We start from the raw sequence: 17,853 nt of genomic DNA on the forward strand, positions 1-17,853 counted from the left end.
AAGAAGGATGGGTGGGTAAATTTAATAAAATTTGGGGTCTATTTAACATTCTCCTCTATCTGTCTACCTATCTATCTATCTATGTGTATGTATATCATGAAAAGAAGGATGGGTGGGTAAATTTAATAAAATTTGGGGTCTATTTAACATTCTCCTCTATCTGTCTACCTATCTATCTACCTATGTGTATGTATATATATATATATATATATATATATTTCTTTATTTCTTATACCTAAGAGCCTTCTCATGCCGAAAGACCATTTGGCTTTGCGTTGTCCCCTCAATACTCGTTCATATAACAAGGAGCCCCAGTCTGTGTCAGTCAGATTAAAAATTTGCAACGGGCCTCGGAAATCCCGCCAAAGGTGGTTGGGGAGGGAGAGGGATTGTGAGCGACCTACGAGGGCAACGATCAGTTCCTATTGATTTGAAATTTCTTACATCGGTGGATGGAGTTAGGTTTCGTCGGGCAGGTCCGTTGTGGATTGGGGTTCGTAACGGTCACTGGAACTTTTTCGCAGGTCGGCTCCTGGAAAAAAAAATAATAATGAATAAATAAAACAACATTCAAAAAATTATATATTCAAGCACCACTCAATTTCGCGCATCGCTCGCTGTAGAAGAAGAGACAAAAAAGTTGGTTCAGAATCCCTAAGCGAGTGAGAGACGACGAACTCAAGTATACAGGTTCTGTTTTTCTCATCAACGGTACCGAAATAAAACAACTGCAGCGCTTCCAACGGACCCCTAAAATTCAAATTGGAATTACACACAAATCCGCAGTGGGTGGGTTCCACTGAGAGTTTGCCACCTGCAATCTTCCGCTCCGTGAAGATTGTAGGGATCTTAATCCGAATACTCAGGAGTACACGCGAGGGCGTAGAACCTGTCCTCCATTTCGTAGATGGAAATTTGTGGGGCCATGTTCAAAAACTTGTAGACGTGACAGGGTTGAAGCCGCATGAGCGGGAATTGGGTTTGAAAGGCAAAGGAGGAGGCGAGTGAAATGGTGATGGTGTCCCTGAGACGGTCTTTAAGCTCCAACAGAAATGTCTTTGAGCTCCTCCCTCTTCTTCCTAGGCGGCAGTCACACATCCCCCCTCCCCCCCCCCTCATGTAGCTTGTGCTGCTCACCTTCTCTTCTATCTTGCATTGCATCTCTTGTCCACTTCAATCTTGGTTCGCTTCTCGATTGCTCTGTTTTTTGTTAGCCATCTCTGCTGCGTACAAAAACACTAGAGTTGTTTCGTTGTAGCTGACCAATTGTGGAGAGGCCGGGACTTAAGCCCCGTGTCTGGGATTTGAAGCTGAATACTAAGTAGGTTGCAGGGTTTTGATCCTTGTCTTTGCTTGATCGCCTGGACAGACGCAGGAAGTCCATTGCATTGCATGTTTCTCGTTCGCTGCTGAAGCCCCGCAAACGGTCGATTGGTGTTTCAGAAAGAACCTCGTAGGATTAACATTGTCCTGTCCCGGTTTCTTTTTAGACTGTTGATCCATGAAACAGTAGAGGGAAGTGGATGCGGTTCTTTGCACTTGACGTCTGAGGCTTGTGTTGGTTGCAGCGGCTTCTACCTTTTTATGTGATCCAACCTGTGATCTATGGACGTTCCTCTTGAATCGGAAAGAGTGTCTCCTTAGTAGGGTTGGGTGCTCAGGTGCTCGCTACACTTCTTTCCCTCAGACTTGAACTCGGTCAGATGACACATCCTAGGTGTTAACTCCACACGTCGAACTAAGTTCTTGAATGATCCTATCCTTCCACATTGAGAGGCACTGGAGAATGGGAATTTGATTCTGAGGGTCCTCTGTAGAATAAGATTTTAATCGCCTGCTCATTTGAGCTTCTAGAAACCCTGGCTCGCGATCTGACTCCGTTTTCCCCACGGTCCACTCGGACAGTAGCCAAGGTCCCAGCAGACACTATGGCTGCCCGAGCGGAAAAAGACAAAGGCGTAGCTGTTCAAGTTCTGCTTCGTTGCAGGTAGTGTCCTTTCTCTGAGTCAACGTCCAGTTTTAATTATTGTTTTTTCTGTCGCTAAACCGGTTTGCTGAGTATTTGAACTTCTTTTCTGTAGGCCCTTCAATGAAGAGGAGAAAAGGGCCAAGACTCCTCAGGTCATTTCTTGCAATGACTCCCGTCGAGAGGTGACTGTGTGTCAGAATATCGCCAGCAAGCAAATTGATAGGACGTTTACCTTTGACAAGGTTTGATAACATCCATACGAGCACAGCACTTTCTTTCTATGTCGGAGGGTGTCTCTTACCCATGAATATTCAGTCCGTTGCTCCATTCGTCCAAGACATCCTTGGGTGCAAGTTGCAGAACACACGGAATGCCAATTTCACCTCATTTGATCCGCTCCCTATTTGCATTCTTGCCATGAAATTCATAGATACATCAATCGAACTTTGGGTATCTTCGGCCGACTGAAGTATCCGTACTTCCCCCGCCACGCTCTCTCTCCATCTCATTCTCCGAAAACCATCCTCAGGTGGCACATATCTCGTTGGAGTTGCTTTCTTCTGATTGTCGATAGTATACTTCTTCCGATCTCTCAGATACTGTTGTTTTTTGATTCATCAGGTGTTTGGGCCAAATTCCAGACAAGTTGACCTATATGACCAAGCTGTAGTGCCCATCGTGAACGAGGTCCTGGACGGTTTTAACTGCACGATATTTGCCTATGGCCAGACTGGGACAGGGAAAACCTACACCATGGAAGGATCGGGAAGAAAATCCAAGGTATTGGGTTGTCCTGGTTTGCGAAGTCTTTTGAACTTGCTGCGCTACCGTCTACCTCATCCGCTTGATTTCGAGTGTCTTGCGGAAAGGCCAACTTGATTGATGAGCTTATGTTGAATTGAAGTGGGAAATATATACTTGTCTAAGACGAATAATGTCTTACAGAATGGGGATCTTCCTGCCGACGCTGGTGTAATTCCTCGTGCTGTTCAACAAATTTTTGAGACACTGGATAGGGACAATCAAGAGTATAGTGTCAAAGTCACATACTTGGAGCTCTACAATGAGGAGCTTACCGATTTATTGGCGCCTGAAGAGTACTCAAAGGTGGTAATAGATGAGAAGGTCAAGAAGCCACTAGCTTTGATGGAGGATGGAAGAGGTGGAGTCCTCGTCAGAGGTTTAGAAGAGGAAATTGTTACTAGCGCTAATGAGATTTACACTCTGCTTGATAGGGGTTCGGCCAAGCGCCAGACTGCTGAGACGCTGCTGAACAAACAATCCAGGTACGTTTGCCCTGTACACCCAACATTTCCAGAAAGATTTCAATACCTGTAGTGTTAGCAGTCGAAAGTGCCTGAGTAAGAAAACCACCCAAGATTTCGACCGAGTCCTTTGCAGTGTCTCCGAATCTCATGAGGTGTTCTGTATCCTCTGCAGTCGTTCTCATTCCATATTTTCGATCATAATTCATATCAAGGAAACCACTCCAGAAGGCGAGGAGCTAATGAAATGTGGAAAGTTAAACTTGGTGGATCTGGCCGGATCTGAAAATATCTCTAGATCTGGTGCCAAAGATGTAAGTTTCTCTTGGTGGTTCATTCTGAAGATTTCCTTTGAGAACAGTCCACACCTCGAATTTCACTCACTGTGATTATTGTCCCTTCAGAATCGGGCTCGAGAAGCTGGAGAAATTAACAAAAGTCTTCTTACTCTTGGACGTGTCATTACTGCCCTTGTCGAACATCTAGGGCATGTACCCTACAGGTGAATCTTATGTCAGCGGCCATATAACCTCTCTCGTCCAGTACAGAGTTCCCTCTCCTAGAGCTTAATTCTCTTGTCGTTAATGTTTACAGAGATAGCAAGCTGACAAGACTGCTCCGAGATTCTTTGGGAGGGAGAACAAAGACATGCATCATCGCCACTGTATCTCCATCTGTTCAATGTCTGGACGAAACACTCAGTACGTTGGATTATGCATATCGGGCCAAGAGCATTAAAAACAAACCTGAGGTGGGTTTCATTTTTAACCCTACGTCTGTCTCAGGGTGTTGTACCTGTTACTATCAATCAAATTCCCCATCGGCAATTAAGCACCGATCACTATCGGCCCTTATTCTTTCAGGTGAATCAAAAAACAATGAAGTCTGCTCTTATCAAAGACTTGTATGGGGAGATAGAGAGACTCAAAGCAGGTACCAAATTCAAACACGAACATGTGAGATTCTCAATTCTAATAACATCGCCGCGCTAGTCCTTAAATCATTAAATGATCCGTCTGAGGAATGAGTTATTTTCATGTATCAGAGGTCTACTCTGCTCGCGAAAGGAACGGCATATATATTCCACGTGAACGTTACTTTGAGGAGGAAGCTGAGAAAAAGGTCCGTCACATACGCATGCCTTGCGTTCGTGTCAATTTGATGGGTTCTATCGGAAGTTGGACTGTACGTTTCTGCCCGTAGTGTCCAACTTCTTCCGAAGACTAATATGCTTCCATCCTTGTTCCAGGCGATGGTGGATAAGATTGAACGCATGGAATTTGAAGCTGAGTCTAAAGACAAGGTATCTCCTGGGACACTCCATGGTCGGTTCAATTTATGAATCATTCAGCGTCCACTGACATGTCGCCAATTTCCTGAGTATTCGTTATTATCTTGCAGCAAATCGAAGACCTACAGCTCCTGAACGACTCCCAGCAACAACTGTATTCAGATCTTCTCATCAAGCTGAATGAAACCCAGGTTGGGAACACGTAACCTTGGCTTTATCCTTAAGTTAATCGACCGATACGTTGTAAATTCTGAGCTACATTGACAAGTGATTTTCGATTGTGCAGAAATCGCTCGAGTACACGCAACACAACTTGAATGAGTCAACAGACCACTTGAAGCAGGCGATTAGTGCAATCAGGGAACGTGACTATGTCATAACTAAGTTGAGAGAGTCTGAGAATGCCCTCGTTGACCGAGCTGGAGAACTAAGAAAGGAGCTGGACGCTGCTGTTCAGGATGTCACTGGCTTGTTCGCAAAGATAGGTAAAGTCCCTAGCATTGCATGTCAAGGCTCCGTAGCCGACAGAGCTTCAGTTGTTCTCACATACCACGTTTTCCCGTTTGTATGTACCGTCCGCTAGCTATGAAAGTGCGCGCCTGAGTGAATTACGTATGTTGTCTCGTGAGCAGAACGGAAGGAAGTGCTGGAGATCAGAAACCACAAACTGGTGGATGCCTTTCACAGCGGTTTGACAGAACACATGAAAGAACTACGCACCTTGGTAGTAGCTGGTGTAGATATTCAACATCAGCAATTGCAGTCACTGGAAGAGCAGCTTCAGTCGTTTCTGAATGTCAAGGACCAGGTAATTCATTGCATAACCATATAACTGCCCTGCGCAAACCGTTTCTCGGGATCTGGAACCTTCATTCTAATAATCATTCTCCTGTCTGCAGGCTCTGGAAGAGCTGAAGAATAAGCTTCAAGGATTAAAAGACTTGTACCTGTGCCAGTTGCAGTCGGTTCACACAGCTGTGCATGCTCACGAGGCTTTGTCTACATCCACGGTCAAGTCCCTAGATTCTACTGTGGCAGCCCATCCGGCACTGATTGAGCAGGTGGAACTCTCCGACTACTTTCTGGTTGTCGAGATTCATAAGTTATCATCTCGACGTTCTTGCCCCTTAAGATATATCGGTTTAATTTAGACTTTCCCTCATGTTGGCTCCTTTGACTGTAACAGTTGCTGGTTAGCGCCGTCGCTGACGCGCATAGCGTTCTTCACGATCTGCAAGAAAATCTCTCTACCCAGCGGCAAGAAGTTGCCGATTTCGCCCAAAAACAGCGTGAGGTAAGCGATGTCCGGAAGTTTGGCAATTCAATTTTCTCACGTGGGTATATTTTAATGCCTCAATACCATCCGTGCTATTTTCTGATTCTTGTGTACTGATCCTCTCAGGTGGCCCTAAAGAGCCTCAAAGCCGCCAAGGATATCACGCACACGTTGGTTGCGTCCTTGTCCACAATGGAGACTGATGCCGTAAATTTCCGAGAGCACGTGAATTTCTGCAGTGCCAACCATGATGAAGAGCTCCACAACCTCGCCGAGGCCTACGAGGTCGGTTGTCCTTATCTCATCTTCTAAGGGGTGTCAGTGGCCATGTTTATTTATTGTACTAGCATGGTTTTGCTGTCAAGCCAACAAGGAGGGATTGTGATGTTTCGATGTACCCCTTATTCCCTCAAATACGCTTGAGTACTTCATATCGTCTTATCTAGAACTATGGCACTGTACGGTCTTTTTGAAGCCACGTTGTCTTGAGCAGGAACACGCTAAGAGAGAACATACTCAGCTTCTGGAAAGCATTACAGCAATGTTGGCAAGCTCCTTGTCAGAACGGACCAATCTTGTAAGCACTGAAACTATGTAAACTGTGCCACTGGGTGATGTGTTGGTTCGATGGTCTGGTATTTGTGGACGCTGGTTTTTATATTATCATATCTGATTGTTACGGTAACTTTGTAACAGGTTCGTACGCGAGTTCATAAGCTGAGGGATAACTGGAGTCAACATGCCCATGTGGCGCAAGAAGCCGTTGGCAAGATCCAGAAAGAAGCTGTTGCCGCTAATGGAAGGTTGGACGCCTTCATAGCCACATCCGACGCCTCCTCTGCCCAAGAAGCAGCCGTGTTAGCCACAAAGGTGTCTCGGATGGAGGAAATTCTTGAAACTTGGTAAGTCAGCCTCTTGTTCCGTTGTTCGGCTTCATTGCAATTGAATGTGCATATATGTTTTGCAGTATCTGATTGGGTACGAAGTCTCCTCTTACGTGTGCGTGTCATTGCAGCACCAAGCACACAGCAACATCTGGAAATAAATGGGTGTCGACTTACAAGGAAGTGAACGATGTAGTGAAGTCCCACTCCGTCGTCGTCAATTTGATTCTTGGGTTAGTGTTTCTACTTCTCTGATAAGCCAGAACAGTCTTTACACTGAGATTTTACATGTGGCTGTCACTTGTGAACTCATCTGGTTAATTTGTCCATCGGAATGTCAGGGAGGGTTTGAAAGCGAATACAGATCTTCTACACAATCTTCAAGGGCTCGAGGAAACCGCATGTTTGGAGATCGAGAAAGAAAATAGAAACACTGTGACATACGTTGATGGTACAGTCCTACTCGTTTGTCCTGAAAAGTATCATCTTCGTATAATTTTCGGACCACCTAGTGTTACCTCCAAGTGTATGTAGCAGGACAGAAAGGGTCGATTTTTCACTTCCGTGAGATTGACCTGAATCGTCTATCTCGGAGCTGTAGTTGCCGTTAGACATACTCATTTTTGTGATCCTTCCTGCTGTCTTAGATATCTGCACTGGAGACCACGAAGCAGCGTCCAGGATGCTATCGGTCATGAAGTCACAGGAAGGAGCTGCAACTGAACTTCAGAGCATGCATGACTCAAGATTATCTGTTGTCCAGAACCATACTCATCACTATCTGAAAGATGAATACATCGTAAGCTAATGCCTTCTGTTTCGAGTTATTCATTTCAATTCGTGTTCAACCAAAGGTTTGTGCGGTTGTCTTCTTCATTGTATATTGTGTCTTAAACATTCTGTGTGATTAACGAGTAGATACCCGTTCCATGCAGGGTGACAAACCTACGTGCACAACTCCACGGAAAAGAGCAATTCATGTCCCCACTCTGTCTTCAATTAACGGCCTGTGCACTCCACTGTTTGATACTCTGGTCAACGAGTTCCGAGCTAAGAATACCGCCGGCGGTATTGATAGACCAAGTAAAGTGTTCCAATCGGTAGAGTCTCCGTTCCGAGACTCTCGAACACCGCTTACCACCATCAATTAGTCAGCATTGGTAGTGACCACGTGGGGAAGAGGTGGGCACGGCTCCAGATGTAGAAAAGTAAGGCCGCTTGGACATGAGCTTATCTAGCCAATCGCTCGCTGTTGCCACCTCTTAAACAATCTCCGTGATTATCCTACAGACCTTCCGTAGCATGAATCTTCTGATGCGAGACGAGAAGAGCTACACTACGATATCACTGCTTGAGGCAATTTCTGCAATGTCGCTAAAAGAGGATTCGATTACGTAGATTTTAGCTCCTCCCCTTGAGGGAAGGTGTCTTGTTGGCACCAGAGGTTAGCAGATATTTTGTATATTATGAGACTCACCGCTTTGATGAGCACCATGTATTTTCCCTGGTGCATTGAAGTGCCCCAAGTAACTGTTTTGACAGTGCGAATTCCTATGACAGCAGAGAATCTGAGAATATATCCAGACTCCCTGTGTTGCCTCCCCCTCAAATGTGGCCCTAAACAAAATCTGCCTTCCGCTGTTGGAGAAGATGGTTCTTCTAATCAGCTGAATGAAGAGAGTCTTTCATTTTCTGTTGCATTGAATAGAAATATCAACAACCGTGACGAAACGAACATGTTCTTCTGACCTAAATCATTTAAGCAGAATCATACTGATGTCAAATTGCAAACATCTGCGCGCCAGCTTCGGTAATATAGCTGAAAGAATATTTGACGGATATTTTCATCATATATACACTAACTAATTAAATAAAAAAAATACACAATAACTAATGAAAAATGCATTTTATTCAAAAAACCTCATTCTGGTTATACCTATCCAACTTCACAATCATTCACAGTTCGATTGGTTCAACAATCCTATAAGATATACCTCCATAACTGGTAAGCCAGTAAATTTTAAGACATTTGTAACCGATCACAGCAAATGGCAGCAGAAAAAAAAATTTCTAAAAATCATTATTTCGTCCCAGTTGCATGTCGGAATTAACCTAACTGTCCAAAACAAATGAATTTTTGGATCACTTGCAAACCTATTCAGAAGTGGCAAATCAATCTATGTATACATATATACATACTTACGTGCGTATGTATAGATGTATGTATATACACGGTCAAAAGACTTGGATGGTCCACTGTAGAAACAGCTTGTACTTGTGAAAGATGGTCGCACAATGCGAAGGCAATTACATTTTCGTTATGCCATGATACGCATGAGAAAGTTGTGGAGTCACGTGAGGACTGGAATTTTAATTTTACGTAAAACTGTAGAAAAAAGGATCGTCAGAGGCATCACCATGGAATCCACTCCATTTATAAATCTTGCTCTCGTACACCCAATAATTTTCCTAGGAAGACCCATAATTAAAAATCCAAGTAGACATAAAGCTATTAAGTGCCTCTGAGAATACTCTTCCTTCTATGAGATTTGTTCGCGCACAAGTCTCAAGCCCATTCATTTCGGAACGTGCTCTACGATTATTTCTCTTGATCATATTGGCAGTTCCAATAATAAAAGATTAGTTCATGATGTGCTTGTTTGAATTTCGACAATTAATAAAGCGTAGGTAATTCAAATTCGTTCCACATCTATTCAAACACACGCACCCAAATGTGTTGAATACCAGTACATAAAACTTAGAATATGTGAACATACCAACCACCTGATGTGAGTTCAGTTGAAAGATGATGTCTAAAATAGAGCTCTAATGTATGACAGAATAAGGTTAAATACTGATCCCACCGAAACTGCAGACTAGAAGCCATAAGGACTACTGATACAGAAATGTAAAAGAAAAGAGCTAAGGCGATGAAAAGAGACAGTGATGCTAAGACAACAGATATCTGTGTCTTGAACCTTCAGAGAATTTCCAGCGATCGCTAATACTTAACTAGGACTGATCTCCATATTCACAAAGTTAGCATGATATCCACTACGAGGGCTATAGTGCTAAACCAAATTCAACCTCTGCTAGGAAAAGAGGCACTAAGAACCATTTGTCACTCTTCAGAGCTTTGTTGTCCAGGATCCTCAAAATGAAGCAAAATGCCAACACAACAGTACCATTAAGACGAGGATGCACCTGCTTGCTGTGACTTCTCCGGCCGTATAATAGTAAATAACATCAATACGATGAATTCCGCTCCATGTAACGCTGGTCACTTGATGCGAGAGCTCTTTTGCTTCATCGCAAAGCGTACAAGAGGCTATTGTATACTCTACAGATTAATACAGTTGCTGCTGTGGTTGCTGCTGCTGCTCTGGCGCAAGCACAGCCTGAAAGAGCAGAAACGTCAAAAATCAAACAGCAAACTTTGGAATACAAAACTCACAAGGTTACGACAGGTATTTTGCCCATTATAAGCTCAGAAAGTGGTGAAATATAATTTAGAGCCTATGATCATAGATCTAGATACTGCAAGGTAGAGTTTGCAAGCCTTGAAACCAGTCAGACACTGTCTGTGGATACACCCAATCATTCCTCACATGTAAAATTAAGTGAACAGCTCTTTTGTAGATCACGCCCATAATTAGAAGTAGCTATGAAAGTTACGAACTTGGCAAGGGAATTCTAAAGCCTGCAATTACCAGTGGTGATTGATACATCATTTGTGGATTTGGTGGAACGGCTGGTTGGCCGACCATCATCCTCTGCATCATAACTGTGATCAGTAATCTTAGCCAATACACATTCAAGATTAACTTCAGCTCAACCAAGAAATTAAAACTCGCGTCCATAATCAGCTATACGAACTCTTCAAACCTTGGGTGATCTTCGTAATTCCTCCGATTCCAAGGTATTCTACAGCTCAATCATATGGTTGAGACTAAGATCCACTAATGTTGAAAAGGTGTAGTAACTTACAGGAGCTCTCATTGGATGTATTGGCTGCCCAGGCATGGGAGGATAGTACATCCCTCCATATTGCACGCCATCGGCTGGAACTCCAGACCATGGTACACCCAAATCCTCTTCCTGGAACACAAATTGTTTAGTATGTGGAATTGCTGAGAAAGTCAAAGGAAGAGCTTGTAAAGGGTGAATTTGTGGACTGTCTGCACTAAGTTAACAATGCAGTCTAAGCATGATATGAGAACAAATTGGACAAAAACATTTTCACTAATAAAAACCATAAAACATGTAAAAAAAACAAGTAAAAAGGATGAGAACCAAAAATAATGAACTTGAGTTACAAGATCGATATTGAACATTGAGATACCGGTCTCCAAAATAGTTGGTGGTTTCAAGAAATGCACCTTTAGCTCGTCACGTGGAACAATGTCTACAAGAAAGTCAAAAATGTCGCCCCTAGTGATGGCGCCAGCAATATCGTTTCTCTGTAGTGTCCGTCTCTTATTCTCTTCAGTGTGAATCCAAGACCGAAGCGTCAATTCCAATATAAACATCTCGCAAGCTTTAGAAAATAGCACTGGAGCTTCTGTTGCGATCATCTGCTTGAAAAACATGATCCACATCTCAGCAAAGTCATTTAACCATAGATTTTTTGAAGCGAATCAGTAATAGCGATACAGAAAACGGTAGACAATATCATAATCCATCTCCTGATGTACTCACTGGACACATGACACTTCAATTCTAACAAAACGGGATAGATCTAATACTTGTGAATTGAGAAACTGGAAGCTATATCCCCTAATCAATATGCAGAAGAGAAAATACGACGAAGGAACGAGGACCTTGACATCTTCATCAGACTTCATGATCTTCTTTATGCGCGCCAGTGGAAGCTGATGAGTCTTGGAATCTGAAGAACACAGGACAGTGAATGTCAAAAAAGTAACAAGTAACATTTAATGTGACCCAGATTGGCCCCAAATTTAGAGATTATTCTCATACAAGACGCTTGAGATTACTGTACAGATCTTCACCAATTAGTTTCACCGCAGCCTTAAAAAATCAGTATTACAAACATAAATAAAAAGACCATTTCAACCTGTCGCAGCTCAACTGATAATCAGGTTACCAAATGAGATATACTACGTGCATTACTTCGTCTATTCGTAGGTTTTGTAAGCTTTTACATTGATTAAGTTTATTCATTTGAGATAACCTTGGAGTTCAATATCTCGTGAATTCACAAGATTAAGTATTCTGATCCACGCATGCATAGGGACATACCATTGACTTCCTCCATCTCTTGTGTTTGCTGAGCCCAAAACTGGGCCAGCTGCTGCTTCTGAATTTGCTGATAGTGGAGCTGCAGCTGCATCAGCACTCATTAGAGTGACATCGACAGACGTTCTAATGGTAAGGTAGAGATTATCAACTACACCACAAGATAAATAGTTGTGCCCAAGAGTGTATTTCTACACGATCGGTAACTACCAGGTGCCAAGGTATGCAGGGTTGTGGTTACGATCACAACTAGAAACGGAATGTATTTAATTACTCTCTTCTTTCAATTCTGACCACTCCGCATGTTGAAACCATTTACCAACTATTAAAATTGTCTTTCCCATTCTAATCACACAGAAACCTCCACCCTAATCCCATAGAGTCTAAAATGACGAATTTCTTCACTTTCGGACAAACCCCAGAGAAGCTCGCTAATCGAGACACCGTCGGAAACACGAACTCATGGATCATCCCACACCTATCACACTCAACAATTACGAAAAAAATGAATCGGGTGCGTGTCAATCCACGCAACCTGATCACCAAACTGTCATCCCCGCCATTACTAAAAATCTCATTCTTTGGTCTCTTCATGACCCTTGACCTAGACCCAGGTTGGCAACAAAAAGGTCGATCACGGCACTAACAATCAACTGATTGTGCGCGTCACAACAATCTCAACCACACCAAAAAATAATACCATGTTCATCCACCACAGCTCATTTGTAACTCCAATGATCGTCCACCAACATCAGCAGCTGGGTGAGGCACGCCAACTCAACTCAATCCAACCCGACCCGACCCGGCCATGGGTGTGGCGAGAAATAGTAGAGCTGACGGCACAGCGAGCCTGTCGGAGCCGCGAGGGGCATCAAAAGCACTGAAGAGCGTGTCACGTCCCAAATCTTCGATGGGATTGGGCGATAATTGGGAGCGAGGTGACGCATTCGAGACGTGACAGAACAGTTGGTGGGATCGAAGAGAGATTTGTACCTGCTGCTGCTGATGTGGGGCGTGATTCGGGTAGTGCATCTGTTGTTGTAATCGAATAGTGGGGGCTGCGTGCGGCGACATCTGGGCTGTGGAGGAGGGCGGCACGTGCGCGTGCTGCGTGGCCATAGTTGGGTACCGCAATCTGGGTTTTCAATGCGAGATTGTGCACATCGGGAATGTTTCTTCGATCGCGCACTCGCAGCCTTGACGACTTGGCTCACGTCGTCCCGACCATCGTCGCCGCCGCGCATCTCCCCTCCTCCCTCCCTCCGCCTGCGTGCACGTCTTAGATGGATGAATACATGGGGTATACGTTTTTCATTCATTCGTCCTCTCTGTCTCGGAGTCACTTGCATATGGATTTCAGTTAGATTTAATATTCTTAAGTTCACAGTAATAATGTTTGCGAAAATTCTGTTTGGGTCTGCAATAGTTCTCATGTTGGGAAATTTGATAAATTTTATTGAAGGTACTTTACCATCAAAATTTGAAATGTCAATTTTGAGTGTATTTTTTTGTAATATTATTTGTAAATTGTAATAATATATAAAACATAAAATTATAAATCATTTGATTATTATTTTTTGTTAAAATTATATAAAAAGTTATAATAGAACTTATTTTATTATTTTTATGATTATAAAATAGTGATCAATGAATGGAATAGAGGTTTTTTCTCTTACTTATAAATATTGTAATGATTTTATGAAAGTCAAGTTTCTTTTAAATGAATTGATGAGGTTATATATATATTTATATATATGTATATATATATGGTTCAAACTACAAGTACACCCCCAAAAAATAGAGGCTTTTAATTGGCTAATTGTTGTTGTATAGAGACTATTATCTACATCAAAGAATCAAGGAATCAATGGTTGACAACCCTTTTGCAACAATCCCACTAGCCAATCAATATGCAAGGTTTTTAGAGAAAAATTTGAATTTTGTCTTCCTAGTCTTGCAACAAGTCCTAGACTTCTTCTTCAAATCCTTATTCCAATAAAAAAGAAGAGTTTTGGAATAATTTTTCACTTTATAAAATTAAGTAATTTAGCAAGAGATTGCAAAGAAAAAATTGCTTGAGTATATTGCTATAGCCAAATTAGAAGAACGGACTTTGCTTTTATTGTTCACAATCTACTTCATGAATCTTTGTTGGTATATTTTTATGGTTTTCTTTTGTAGAATTCTTTTGTGCTAGACATTTTAGTGAAGCACAATTGTAATACTTTGTTTGTTTACATATGCCCTAAGTTAGTCTAACTATTTATAATGGTAAGAAGCATGAAGGAACAAGACTAGGATCTGCCAAGTTATTAGGCATGAGATTCTTTAGAGTAGTGCAAAGTTTTACTAACAATACGTGTAGAAAGACATTGAATCTTTTAGTGGATTAAGTTCAAATTTTCTTTCTTTTGATATCATTATATGTGAAAGAGCATATTATAATCAGTACTATAATAATGCTTATTGCAAAAGGTAATAAAAAGAGGATTTTGACTTTATATCACGGACACAAAATACAGACTTGAAATCTAACAAGAAGTTCAAGAAGAAGTGGCAGAACTAGATTAAACAGATGAGTACAAGAACAACACCAGAAAGGTGAGCTAGAACTCCAAGAGATGTGTTGTCGAGACTGAAGAACTCTTCAGCCTCGATCCCTATATATACTCCTACTTAGGAAGCTTCTCGAGCTACTTCTATTAACTAGGAAGCTTCTAAAAGGTTCTAGAGGCTTCCTTTCTAGAAGGTTCTAGAAACTTCTCGAGCTACTTCTATTAACTAGGAAGCTTCTAGAAAGTTCCAGGGGATTCCTTTCTAGAAGCTTCTAGAAACTTCTCTTCTAGAAGGTTCCAGAGACTTCCCTTCTAGAAGCTTCTAGAAACTTCTCTCTAAAAGGTTCCAGAGGCTTCTCTTCTTGAAGGTTCCAGAGGCTTGTTTTCTAGAAGGTTCTAGAAACTTCTCTCTAGAAAGTTCTAAGGAATATGTCCCTAACATCACCCCCTCCTTTAGCTTCGAGGTCTCTGAGAAGCAATGTTGTTGATCAGTACCAACGCAAGAAAATGAAGATCTGTCGCATAACTTCTGCTATGAACTCCAACTGTTGTTCACGAGGCAAGTGGTTCATCAACCCTTGAAGCCAACGGTAATGGCCCACGCCTTCAACTTCTGACCAAGCATGAACTTCCGTGTCCTCATTGTGAAATTGTCCTCCAAACTCGCCTTTTGGCTGACCATCGTAAGCAGGCTCGATCTCAAATACAATCACCAGTGATCGGTTACTCGGTATCCTCCGTCGTCGTCGTGGTACATGTAGTTCTTCATCTCGGGGTCACCTTCGTGAGCTACTCGGTTGCGATACTCTGACTGGCATAGTATCTATCTCTTGGCTATCCATATCAGAAGACCAAACTACGATCTATCTTGGAGAAAATAACTACATCAACTATGAATTTTGCTGGTGCACTCCCCTTTGCTTATATTGTTGGGAGAACAAGCGTCAGAAAGAAGCTATCATCGAATTGATTTAGGTTTATCGGGATGTCGTTGATGAAACTCCTGTACCTTTTGTGGCGCATTCGCAAGATTTTCAACTGGCTCCCACGTTCGCTCATTAATGTCATAGTCGCACCAATGAAAAAGATATTCTAACTTTCCCCACCTTCGCCGTGAATCCAATACCTTTTCAACCTCGTATTCTTCGTGGTTCTCGATTTCAATACTAGGTAGCGGACATTGCACTCTTCCAGGAAAAGATGACTCTCGATAAGGTTCCAACAGAGAAACATGAAAGACTGGATGTACCTTCATAGAAGCCGGTAACTCCAGTTGGTATGCCACTGGATTAATTTGCTTCTGGATGATAAATGGTCCCAATCATCGATAGTCCAACTTATCACATGGTCGCTTGGTCTTGATATTTTGTCGAAGAAGCCAAGCTTTGTCTCCAACTTTGAAAGTAGGTGCTGGATTCCGAAATCTATCTGCAGACGTCTTATAGGATTCTTGAGCGGATTGTAATTGAAGCTTCAATATAGTTTGAAGCTCTGATAGTTGCTTCGTAAATCCTTCAGCTGCTGGATTGTTATTTGTTGACGGACTCAATAAATCAAGCTTCGGATGATATCCATAGTTGGAAAAGAATGGTATTTGTTGAGTCGACGCATCGAGGGTGTTGTTATATGCAAACTCGGCTAGCGGTAGATATGCAGTCCAATGGTCTTGCTGATAGTTGATGCTGCATCGTAAGTACTGCTCCAAGACTTGGTTCACCCGTTTCGTTTGGCCATCAGTTTGAGGATGAAAAGCTGAAGAAAGCTTGATATCCACCTTCAATATCCCAAAGAGAGATCTCCAAAACTTTGACACGAACTGGGTACCTCGATCTGATATGATATCATCTGGTAGTCCATGATATCGATACACATTATCGAGAAAGAGTCTTGCTGTGACTTCACTGGACGATGTCTTCTTACAAGGAACAAAGTGTGCCATCTTTGTAAGCCGATCTACCACAACAAAGATGCTGTCAAATGAGTTTGATGATGGCAAGTCCGTGATGAAGTCCATAGAAATTGAAGACAATGGTCGACGTGGAATTGGCAATGGCTGTAGAAGTCCATAAGGGCGATGTCAAGGATTCTTAGATCTTGAACAGATGTCACAAGAGAGGACAAAATCTTTCACATCCTTCTACATTTGGAGCCACCAAAAATCTCGAGAAATAAGCTCCAAGGTCTTGTTGAATCCAAAATGTCCCGCAGCTGAAAAATCATGGCAAGATTGAAGAACTCGGAGTCGTGCTGGTCCTTTTGGAATGTACAATCGCTCTTCAAAGTATAAAAGATCTCCCTCCACCTTGAACTTGTCGTCATTGGTACGTTGCTTGATATCAATGGCTACTGAATCTTTAATGGTCATAGCACGTACCTGGTTTAGGAAGTCAACATTAAATGATACAATAATAGCACAAAGTTGAAATCTCTTTGGCTTCAATAACGTTGTACATTGTTGATCAAACGCTACTTCTCCAACCTTTGGTGCAAGATACGATCTCCTTGATAAAGCATCGGATAGTCCTTGCTGCCTTCTAGGTCGATAAGTGATAACAAAATCGAATCTAGATAGCGACATATTCCACCGAGCTTGACGCCGATTTAAAACTCGAGCCGTCATGAAATACTCCAAATTCTTGTGATCCGTATATACAGTTACTGGATGTGCAGCTCCTTCAAGAAAGTGACGCCATTCTTCGAAAGAATCCACTATAGCAAGAAGTTCCTTATCGTGGATCTCATAATTGATTTCAGCAACAGAGAACTTTCGAGAATAGAATGCAACTAGATGGAGCTTCTTATCTTCACTCATTTGTGAAAGCACAGCTCCCAAAGCAAAATCTGAAGCATCAGTTTCTAAATAGAAGGCCTTTGTAAAGTCTAGATGTACCAAAATTGGAGCTGTAGTAAATGCTGACTTCAAATCTTGAAATGCCTTCTCCGCCAAAGGTCCCCATTCTAACTTATCCTTGCATGTTAATCGAGTGAGAGGAGCAGTAACTTGAGAATAATTCTTGATGAAGATCCGATAGAAGTTAGCAAAACCAAGAAAGCATTGTACGTCTCTAACCGTCTTCGGAACCTCCCAAGACATGATTGCTTCTACTTTCTTGGGGTCCATCTTCAAACCTTCTGTAGTCGCAATGAACCCCAAAAATTCCATCTCCGTTTGGTGAAATAAACACTTTTCTAATTTGGCATACAGTCCTTGCTTGCGTAGTTTCTCCAAGACCAAACGAACATGCTCCTCATGCTCTTCCTCATTTTTAGAGAATATTAGAATATCGTCCAAGTAGATGACAACAAAATCGTCGAGGTGTTCTCGAAAGATGTCATTCATCATATGTTGGAAAA

The 17,853-nt window shown here is 42.3% G+C and overlaps 2 protein-coding genes and 1 long non-coding RNA gene across 7 annotated transcripts; 1 reads left to right on the forward strand and 2 right to left on the reverse strand.

The window, feature by feature from the left end:
• The first annotated feature begins 1,045 nt into the window (after nt 1-1,045).
• LOC112290731 (kinesin-like protein KIN-5D) lies at nt 1,046-8,242 on the forward strand. The gene is made up of 22 exons (XM_024537355.3): nt 1,046-1,987; nt 2,082-2,211; nt 2,591-2,749; nt 2,915-3,255; nt 3,410-3,548; nt 3,639-3,736; nt 3,829-3,985; nt 4,098-4,167; nt 4,280-4,356; nt 4,484-4,537; nt 4,636-4,716; nt 4,812-5,010; nt 5,158-5,333; nt 5,425-5,586; nt 5,712-5,819; nt 5,928-6,086; nt 6,295-6,378; nt 6,498-6,703; nt 6,817-6,918; nt 7,027-7,136; nt 7,333-7,484; nt 7,621-8,242. The coding sequence occupies exons 1-22, from the start codon at nt 1,929-1,931 to the stop codon at nt 7,834-7,836; spliced, it is 3,039 nt and encodes a 1,012-aa protein (XP_024393123.1). The 5' UTR covers nt 1,046-1,928; the 3' UTR covers nt 7,837-8,242.
• LOC149987943 (uncharacterized) lies at nt 8,217-8,748 on the reverse strand. Its single transcript, XR_016506073.1, has 2 exons — nt 8,622-8,748; nt 8,217-8,377 (listed from the first exon to the last, which is right to left on the reverse strand). It is a non-coding gene; the product is annotated as an uncharacterized LOC149987943 (long non-coding RNA).
• Nucleotides 8,749-9,418: 670 nt separating this feature from the next.
• Nucleotides 9,419-13,169, reverse strand: LOC112290215 (nuclear transcription factor Y subunit C-1). 5 transcript variants are annotated; one of them, XM_090255318.1, is made up of 7 exons: nt 12,938-13,167; nt 11,948-12,026; nt 11,506-11,573; nt 11,065-11,259; nt 10,673-10,783; nt 10,396-10,458; nt 9,419-10,083 (listed from the first exon to the last, which is right to left on the reverse strand). In XM_090255318.1, the coding sequence occupies exons 1-7, from the start codon at nt 13,061-13,063 to the stop codon at nt 10,033-10,035; spliced, it is 693 nt and encodes a 230-aa protein (XP_090111444.1). In that variant the 5' UTR covers nt 13,064-13,167; the 3' UTR covers nt 9,419-10,032. The 5 variants fall into 5 exon arrangements, with proteins under 5 accessions (XP_090111444.1, XP_024392056.1, XP_090111446.1 ...); XM_024536288.3 differs by having other exon boundaries at nt 11,948-12,032; nt 12,938-13,166; XM_090255320.1 differs by having other exon boundaries at nt 12,645-12,941.
• Between the last annotated feature and the right edge of the window lie 4,684 nt (nt 13,170-17,853).

Source organism: Physcomitrium patens, chromosome 13 (assembly GCF_059467195.1).
Source record: "Physcomitrium patens ecotype Gransden chromosome 13, ASM5946719v1, whole genome shotgun sequence".
Classification (NCBI taxonomy): domain Eukaryota; kingdom Viridiplantae; phylum Streptophyta; class Bryopsida; order Funariales; family Funariaceae; genus Physcomitrium; species Physcomitrium patens.